The sequence below is a fragment of the Maniola hyperantus genome, chromosome 12, assembly GCF_902806685.2.
Source record: "Maniola hyperantus chromosome 12, iAphHyp1.2, whole genome shotgun sequence".
Lineage (NCBI taxonomy): Eukaryota > Metazoa > Arthropoda > Insecta > Lepidoptera > Nymphalidae > Maniola > Maniola hyperantus.
The window spans coordinates 4,728,258-4,738,510 of NC_048547.1; the positions used below are offsets into that span (position 1 = coordinate 4,728,258).

At 41.0% G+C, this 10,253-nt stretch overlaps 1 protein-coding gene and 1 pseudogene across 1 annotated transcript; one reads left to right on the plus strand and one right to left on the minus strand.

Annotated features, from left to right (window-relative positions):
* The first annotated feature begins 279 nt into the window (after positions 1-279).
* Positions 280-7,439, plus strand: LOC117987186 (putative serine protease K12H4.7). Its single transcript, XM_069502375.1, has 10 exons — positions 280-287; positions 1,338-1,551; positions 2,560-2,744; positions 3,337-3,569; positions 3,946-4,084; positions 4,595-4,740; positions 5,022-5,141; positions 5,587-5,725; positions 6,525-6,698; positions 7,301-7,439. The coding sequence occupies exons 1-10, from the start codon at positions 280-282 to the stop codon at positions 7,407-7,409; spliced, it is 1,467 nt and encodes a 488-aa protein (XP_069358476.1). The 3' UTR covers positions 7,410-7,439.
* LOC117987187 (uncharacterized) lies at positions 7,311-10,149 on the minus strand (annotated as a pseudogene).
* Between the last annotated feature and the right edge of the window lie 104 nt (positions 10,150-10,253).

Genomic DNA, 10,253 nt, shown 5'->3' on the forward strand with positions numbered 1-10,253 from the left:
TGATATTTGATAAAATATACGTAGGACTACTTAGGCTCTATAATATTTTACCAATCACATTTTTTGTGATATCTTAATTGGCTTATAATCAGTTTTTTATCATTTCATCTCTGATAGTGTGCCCTGAATACGACATTTCATTAATAAGGAATCCAAATTCGCACGTCTAATATATTATACAAATGCATATTAGTTTATTAATATTAGTATTAATATTATTAAAATGGTAAGTAGATAATACATATTTTAAACTCAAAGGCATTGCGTAGTCCCGTAAAAATGCAGAAGTGCACATTAGTTTAATTTACAAAGTCATATAGGGCTAGAGTGTAGGTATTTGTTGCGCTCAAACTACCCAAATTTGTAAAATGTCTGTTCTGAATTTAGAAAAGTTTTTGTAGGTTCCAAAATTTCCTGATACGTCCAGCTTAAAACCTAATTAACATTCCTGAATTTAGAGTAAAGTGCTAAGTGTTTAAGAGTATTACTAATAAGCTAAAATCGTAGTGTCGACAAAACAGGAGTAGGTAGATAACTTTAGTGTGTGTAAATTACTCAAAGTTAACCCAAAGGCTCTAATCACATTGATGCATACCTGTCAGTCGAAAGAAAGCGACGCGTCTTTTATAAGTAGGTTTGTAGACGCCAAACTTCTTGAATGCCCTGAAGTAGCGTCGCATTAGCATTACACAGGTATCAGCGGCAAGAGAGCGAGGAAAGTCGGAGCAGTGCATACAGGCACCTACGCGCACTGCGCTCGTCCCGCCTATTCGTTGCAGAGCATGGTAAAGGGCATTGGCACCGATTCTAAGCACAACCTAATTATAGAGTATTCTCACCCTCTTCTTACTATTATAATATGAAAAGGACAGAAGCAGTTTGACATTTCTAAATTTAATTTTTAGATGGTAAAACCCGTGATTTTAGCACGCACTCGCGAACCTACTGTTTAAATTTGTATTGTGCACTAAAATTTTGAGTCTTTAAATGTGAAAGTCATATTCCGTTCCTTTTTTAGCATTAGTAAAAAGAAAAGGATGCAGATACTCTAAATTTAGTTTAGAGAGAGACTAGAGAATCGGGGCCAACGTTTTTACTATACCGATGCAACAAGAACTTAAGAGCATTCAAGAAGTTTGGCGTTATTTATGCCTATCTAATTCATAATTGCATCGTAAGAATCCTAGACATAAATCATCAATCTTTGAATGAATTACTATCACTTCTGTTCTGGCTTTAGCGATTCTTTTCTAACTCACATAGCTTTCACAATGTAGGTATATGCTTTCACTCATTTCACACCTCTGCAGACACATTTTGGCGTTTACTAAATGAAGTTCTGGTTTTCAGATCAAAATCTATTCGCTGTTTGTTTTATTAAGTCTGTTTGCATCAATATGCGCGGAACCCAGATTAATCGAGCCACCAATACGCATTGACTTCGACCTGCCGGTGGAACTTCGCGCGGTAACCACTAGCGATGTGAAGACGGCGTGGATCGATATGCCTATCGATCATTTTGATCCACAGAATCGGGACACGTATAAAATGGTATGTGAACTTTTTCCGTTGGCCATAGTGGTCATTCTCGTCAGCCTGTGGAGTGCTGTGGACATTTCCTTCCCTTCTCTCAAAAGAGCCACCACACCCGGTCCTCACCTTCCCCATCCAGCCACTTGGCCTGTTAGGACATTAGGACATAGGAGGTAGAGGGATAGCCCGGTAGGACCAGACCTTCGTTATTTTATAAAAGCTGAAAGTTTCTCTGCGTATTGTCCCCAACACAGGGAGGATTTTTTATATTTCCTTCGGAATAGTATTAGGAATAACGAAAATCTGGCTTTTATAGGCTGAAATCTATAGAGTGCATTTTGACTTATCTCAGACTTAAGACTGTTAAAACGAGATAGATTTATGCCGTTTACATAACGGCATAAACCGCTGTCTCGTTTTAACAATGTCTTAAGTCTGAGCAAAGTCAAAGTGCGCTCTAAAGATTTCAGCCTTAGTCCATGGCCGCCGTAGCCGAAATTCGGTCAGAGCCAGTGTTTCCATATGTAAATCGAGAATTACCGTGTTGAAGGGTTAAAATTACGGTGTTTCTAGATTAAATTACGGTGGATTAGCTAAAAGAATACCGTGTAAATTACCGTGTCATTTTTAAAATAAAAAAGTCACGAATTTGCTTTTTAATCAATTATTAATATTATTCTGAATCCGACTCTCCTAGCATAGCAATATCTTTTTCATAAACGGATTTATTCATATTAATATTTTGTTAAATCTCATTAATTTTACATTTCACTCCTTCCTAATTGCTTGAATAAGGACGAAAATAGATTGCTGAGATTTGATGCTTAAACCGAGAGCAAGAGAAATGTTGTTATTACGAAATATGCTAAGGTGACTGAGATTCGTATTGTATTACGGTGACACGGTCAAGGTAATGGCTATATTACCTTGACCGTAGATAAGGACTGAATTACGGTGCATCTACGGTAATTACCGTGTACATGGAAACACTGGTCAGAGCATTACGTGAATACTTCTCCCTTTCAGCGTTACATGTATAACGACGAATTCTTCGGTGGGGACGGCAAACCGGTTTTTATTTTAGTAGGCGGCGAATGGGACATAGTGCCCGGTTGGCTGCGAGCCGGGAACATGTTCCTGATGGCGCAGGAGAACCAGGGCCACCAGATATACACTGAGCACCGATATTATGGCCAGAGTCTACCTTATAAGTAAGTTGACGATAAGTTGTACATCTTGCACAATTGTATAGAAGTGAAAACGTAGGCGTGTGACCATTCTCTAATGTAAGGCTAGGTATACTTACATACATTGCCTACTTACTACAAAACACCTTAAAGATTACTAGCTTTTCCCTGTGCCTTTGTCAGTAGGTATCGAGATAAAATTTCTAATGAGATATTGTCAACTAGGTAAGTATGTATTATAATATTAGCTGATGCCCGCGACTTCGTTCGCGTGGATTTGGGTTTTTAAAAATCCCGTGGGAACTCGTTGATTTTCCGGAATAAAATGTAGCCTATGTCACTCTCCAGGTCTTTATCTAACCCATGCCAAAAATCACATTAATCTGTTACTCCGTTGCGACGTGATTGAAGGACAAACCAACAAACAAACACACTTTCGCATTTACATGTAAAAAGGGTAGGTACTTACTGATTCTGTGATACTTAGTAATATATAAAATCGGAAGTAAGGGAACAGGAGTTCAGTGAGCAAGCAGGGTCAATAATATAACCTTTAACAAATGTGTTCCATCTGCGTCATTCTGTCAAGTCTGCTATAGAGTATGTTCATTTTCAGAAACTTCACAACCGAGAACCTCAGATTTCTAAACGTGGACCAGGCCCTCGCCGATCTCGCTTATTTTATTAAAGAATTGAAACAAACTCCACGGTTTGCGAACAGTAAGGTGGTGTTGTACGGAGGGTCGTACGCCGCCAACATGGCGCTGTGGTTCAAGCAACGATATCCGCATTTGGTGGTCGGTGTTGTCGCTTCTAGTGGACCTATTAAAGGCCAGGTCGATTTTACTGGTAAGCTCGCCCTGCTGATAAAATATTACGTTGATCGCAACAACATGTTCTCACGCACACGTGTAGTCCGCCACAGGTCGAGATGGTAAGATTCGAGGCGGGGGGATACCCCGCACGTCACCCGCGCACCGCACTCGCCCGCACCGGGTTTGTACAGAGGCTGTGCTGGTGTGCGGGGCGTTCTCTCCCCTATTGTCAACTCGACCTGTCGCGTACCTACTATACCTAATAACGATGAAAGCACACATAAAATTTGCTCTGCCGACTTCTGCTGGTCGGTATAACCTCGCCCCTGTGATCCCACGGCATTACATAGGTATACCACGTATTTCATTCATCGGGGAACATTTAATATACACGATAATACATTTTCCAGGGTATTTGGAAGTGGTGCACCAGGCGTTCTTGTCAGAAGGCGGGCCCGGCTGTATAGCGACTATCAGACAAGGACTAGCTCAGACTATCACAGCTATGCAAACTGCAACTGGTCGACAGAACTTGGAAAAAGTTTATAGGTAAAAAATCTTATACTTAGCTATCATACCATTGTCTATCATAACGGATCGGCCGTTAAGATAAACACATTTTCGCATTAATAGTGTGGATTATTTTGAGATTTTCTGTACATCAATCAGTCTCAGTCAGCATCAGTGGATGCACCACTGCCCTGGACGCCGGCCTTGCCAAGAGCGCGCCACCTTATCCACCCACTTCCAGCTACCTCAGTGCTAGCGCGCACCACGGTGCAGTCAGTTGCGGTGCGTTTTAATTCCGCAATGCCTGCGCTACCATATAGTTCTAGAGTTCACAGATTTTGCGGGGAAAAAACGTACGGAAATTTGCCGTGTCGTCAGTTCAGTTGGTTGGAGGCTGTCCCCACGCCGCGCCGTCCCATACTGCGCTTGCTGGTACGCGTACTGCACTCCAGAACACGCCTGGCCTAGCGGCCATCAGAGATTTTCTGTACCGGTATAAAATTAACATTGTATGAATGAATGAATAAATGAAAAAGTTTATTTGTGTAGGTTATGTTCGCCCCTGAACTACGACAGCGCATTCGACCTGGGCTACTTCTCGGGGCTCATCAGCTGGACCTTCTCCACGTCCGTGCAGCAGGCGCGCCCCGCCACGCTCACTCGCATCTGTAACAACTTCGCGAACAACGTCTATGGTAAGTAAACCTTTTATGTTCTTTCTTTCTCCCCAGCGAAGCTTTTACGGCTGACGGGCCGTACCCACCCCGACTGCTATATCGAGCTGTCGCGAACTATAACGTGGCAGAAATATCAACGCACCTCGCTGGAATGCGCTTCTCCTCGCGCTTCCCCGCAGCTCGACCGTTTTCGGCTATCCAGTACCGGTGCCAAACGCGAGCATGTTGCATGACGTCACTAAGCTAGGTTCGCAGATATTTCCGCCGGCTTATAATATATATAATAAATGTTCGACTAGGTACAACACCAATGGAACAGATCGGCGGCTACATCGCGGCTACGCGCAATCTCGGTAGCGGCTGCTGGAATATCGACTACGAGAGCTACGTAGAAATGTATCGCACACAAAACACTAATTGTAAGTATTGTTTCTCTATCTATATCAATTACTAGCTGACCCGCCCGGCTTCAGTTTGATTATAAGCAATAAGCTTATAAATTGCGGCAGTCAGCCGCGTCCGATAATTTGTTTCCGCCTTAAAAGTCCACTGTCCAACCAATTACGGCGATTACGCACTACACTTCCGTCATCCCTGAGAATACCAGCGATTATCTACGACATAATATGCCATAAGCTCCCATACAAAACAAAAAGGAACGTATTTTCACGGACTGATCGGATGAGTACGTAACCGCCGTTAATGTGTTAATTGATTTTCGATATTATATTTTATAACGTATAAGGAAAGTCGATAATGGTTTGGCAGTGAAAAAGGCGCTGCGCGTGCGCCTCGCCAGTTTTGCGCCGGCCTTTTGATGTATATTGAAATAATAATACTTACCTACCTGGAACGTTTTTCCAGCGCGGGCGTGGTACTACCAGACGTGCACGGAGTACGGGTACTACCAGACGGCGCCGCGCACCGGCACGGCGTTCGACCAGCTCGCGTGGCTCAGCGTGCCCTTCTACGTCGACGTGTGCAAGCAGGCTTATCACCACAAGTATGAATTCTATATCTAAACTAACCGATCCGCCCCGACTTCACACAGGTGCCATGTAGATACTAATGTGGTGTCAGTGTGGTTATCTAAATACACTGACTGACTGACTGCTCTATCAACGCACAGTTCAAACTACTGGACGGATCGGTCTAAAATTTGCCACATATTAGCTATTATGACGTAAACATCCACTAAGGATTTTAGAAAATTCACCCCTTAAGGGGGGTTTGAAATTTGTGTACCTACTACCTAGTCCACGCGGACGAAGTCGCGAGCTTAAGCTAGTTTTGTTATAGGTACCTATATTTCAAAAGAATAATACAGCATTTTCGATAAAAGCTCTCAGTCGGCTTGATTTCTTACGACATCCGTCACATTTCAACAAATTAACACAAAACAATATTAAATTACTAGATGCCCACAACTTCGTTCGCGTGGATTAAGGTTTTTAAAAATCCTGTGGGAACTCTTTGATATACCGTGATCAAAAGATCCCCGAGATGCAAGCTATCTGTGTACCAAATTTCATCGAAATCGGTTAAACGGATGGGCCGTGAAAAGCTAGCAGACCGACAGACACACTTTCGCATTTATAATATTAGTTATGGATATGTATATCTACCTATAAACCTTTCTCTTGAATCATTCTATCTATCAATGAAAACCGCATTAAAATCCGTTGCGTAGTTTAAAAGATCTAAGCGTACATAGGGGCAGAGAGCGGTAAGCGACTTTCTTTTATATTATGACTGGGTACGTATGTAGAGATTTTCATACAAAATACGTCCAATTATTTCAGATTCGACGAGGCGTTCGTACACGACGCTGTGGAGCGCGTGAACTTGATATTTGGCGGCCTCGCGCCCGACGTGAACAATACCGTCAACATCCACGGCGCCATCGACCCGTGGCACGCGCTCGGTGTACACGACCGCGACCTGAAGGAAGGCTCACCCACCATCACTGTGCCCAGGTAGGTCAGCTCCAGTGATCGTTCTTCTGCGTCACAGTTCGCGACAGTCAGGGAATTCGTAATAAAACGTCGAGGCTTGGACGTCACTGGTAGACGCCTAAACTATGAAACGGCTATTTTTTCTTTGATTCACGTCACCTAAAGCTTAATAATTGACATACTTACTTAACTGTGAAGATGTGATAACCTAGTGGTTAAGAGTTTAAGACGTCCGCCTCCTAAACGGAGGTCGGAGGTTCGATCCCGGGCACGCACCCGGAATTGTGCGTTTTAAATAATGAGAGTTGTACGAGTAATGAGAAGAGACCCTTGTTCGATGCCCGCTACATCGTCGACGTGGATTTAAGGGTTTTAAGAATCCTTAGGGAACACCAAACCCTGAATTTCCGGGATAAAAGTACCCTATATTCTTCCTTGGGATGCAAGCCATCTCTTAACCAAATTTCGTCAAACAGTTAAAACATATGGGGCGTAAAAGCTAGCATATTAGTTACCTACGGACTGCAATTAGTATACTTAATAATCATTACTTACGTTTAGATTTTGGTTTAAATAAAATGGCTACTTACTTTCCTGTAATTGAAATGGATCTTTATTTGCAGAGCATCGCACTGCTTCGACATGCAAGGCTGGCTGCAGTCGGACACTATCAGGATGACGAACGCACAGCAGTTCGCGAGGCGGATGGTCGCGCAGTGGCTCTCATACTAGTCCAATTATTTAAATAAACTCTTTACTTAAATTGAGGAAATTTTATTTAAATAATGGTACCGATTCTGATCACAGCTTAGAGTATTCGCATCCCCTACCTACCAATTGTAATATGAAAAGGACAGACACAGTTTGAAGTTTAAAATTTAATTTAGAGCCGTCCAGAGCCCATTTGTTTAAATTCGTAGCGTGCACTAAAATCTCAGTGGGCGTGAACCATAATGGTTCACACCCACTGAGCTTTTTGACTGTCATTTGTATGGGATTACGTGACATAGAGAGCTCTAGTATGTACAAAATGACTTCTCACGCGCCATGTTAACTCTATGGCTCAACTGTCATGTCAAAAGTACGCTACTCCTTTTAAATAAGGAATAATTTGATACAGTTAAAATGGCGCATGAGAAGCCATTTTTTACGCATTATACAGATCGCGCGGCGAGAGTTTGGCTTTGACCTTCGGGTGGAGGGGATTACTGCGCATGGGTACTGTCACGCACACAATACTTTTCCTTTTTTATGTACCAGGTTGGATATTTGAGTGGGTCAAAATTCATGTACAGTGGTAATAATGCTAGAAAATAATACGAAATAGATAAACTTCTTCATTTATTAAAACTATTGATAGTTATTTTACTTATATAAAATGTTTATTTCCTTTTAAAGTTTACAGAGACAGCGATGAAAATTCTAAATAATTGTTTTTTAATAAAATTATTTATTCCAAGATACATGTAAAATTGGTACATACAAACAAAAGAAAACTTAAAATAATTATTAAATACAAAAGTTAACATTAAAAAAAAGTCTTAGCAGCAGTGCTATTCAGATTCTGAATCAGTTAAAGGTTTAACGCCTTCTATGAAATCACCGCATGGTCCAGTGGTGCTGCCGCGACACGAAATTGTGCAACGTCTTTTGCTTGTTGAGGGTCCGGGTTCAGGGCTTCCTCGGTTGCAGTTGTCATCATCATCATCTTCATAACCATCATCAGAATCATCGTCTTCGGAATTATCATCGACGCGAATTATAAATTGCTCGGTAAGTAAATCAACTACATGGTCACTCTTGACGTACTCTTCTTCTATATCTTTTACCTTTTTACATATTTTTCCCCATTCCTGGGCACCCATTAAGGATACTTTTTCTTTGATAAGTTTGGTACATTCTTGTAAATTCCATTTAACATTTTTGCTAGCTACATATTGTTTAATAGTAGCCCATGCCATTTCTATGGGGTTGAGGTCTGGATGGTAAGGCGGTAATCTCAATATGCTATGGTTTGCTTCTGCTAAAATTTGATCTATTGAAAAAGTTTTAAATCTTTCTTTATTAGCTTTTATCAAGTTGTACAATTGTGGCTTGAGCATTGTTGAATCATATTGTATGCCTTTATCAGTTAGCCAATTCTGCATATCGGCTTTTTTGGTATTGGAGGACGGTGCTAAATCCCATTGTTTATTGTGGTATGAAGCGTTGTCGACAACCACTACAGAATTGGGTGGTAGGTTGGGAATTAATTGTGTCCTAAGCCATTTTTCATAATTCTCGTAATTCATGTTGTCGTGATAGTCCCCTGTTTTGGTGCCGGCTTTAAAAGTTAATAAAGCATTTGGTATAAACCCAGCTTCAGATCCTGCGTGGACTATCACGACTCGTTGTCCTTTAGAAATGGGTTTTTTTTAGTCCTTCCGTAGGGCCATCGCTCCAGGCTTTGGTTGTTGAGTGCGATGAATCTACGTAGGATTCATCTGTGTAAACAATGGGTCTTCCTTCTTGTCGATATTTTCTTATTTTACTTAAATATTCAATGCGTTGTAATCGGATATTCGATGTTTCTATTAGTAATTTACGGTTGTTTTCTGTTTTTTTCCAGCGAAATCCTAACTCCTTTATAATTACACGAAGACTTGTTTCTGACCCTTTAAAGTTTATATGTTCCTCAAGTTTCTTTTTTAGTTTCCCAATGGTGGGAAGTTCATTATTCGTCTTGTGAAAATTGTGTATACATCTTTTTATAATACCTTGGTCAAAATTATCAATATTCGTAACTGGTTTAGCTCTGGGACGTTTTTTTCCAGGTGTTCTGAAAGTAATTAGCAAATCGGAACTCTTGGCTTGATTTGCGATATTTTTTACAGTTCCAATTGAAGTCTTAGTGGCCTCCGATGTCCGTTTTTGAATTTTAGCTAATTTACTGACTACACAATTTAATTTAGAAACAGTTTCCGTTTTCATTACCTGCATAGTCTGTATAGTTTGGTTATTCTCCGACTGACTGAGTAAAGAAGCAACTTCCTCAATCTGACTTCGAATTTGCTTCAATGAATCGACACATTCGTCAGCTTCTTTCTTTAAAAAGCAATTCACGTCATATATCATTTTCCGTGCTTGCCTTTTTAAAACAATGTTTTTTTTACGCATTTTCAAATCACTTTTTAATATTTAACAAAAAAAACTTAACTGACAAACTTAAACAAACAAACTCAACAAATAATAACAATCGACAACAATAAACAATTAACGAAAATAGCAATTCACTTGTGAACGTGATTGTACAACACGAGTGCGCGGTACGTCGTATCGATGCGAGAGGCAGGGAACGACTGGAGCAGTGGAGCGCCAATCAGAGCACCGCGTGCGCCTACACACCCGCCCCGCACCCCACTAATTGCCCGTTGATACCCAATTTCTGATTTCTGCGCAATAACGGTCAAAGCCAAACTCTCGCCGCGCGTACTGTACTATATCTTCTTTCCATTGGTAGAGACCTATAGATTTAAAACCTGTCAATTTAGTTTCAACAAATATCGATTAATTTAATATTGGGTGCGTAAAAATAAA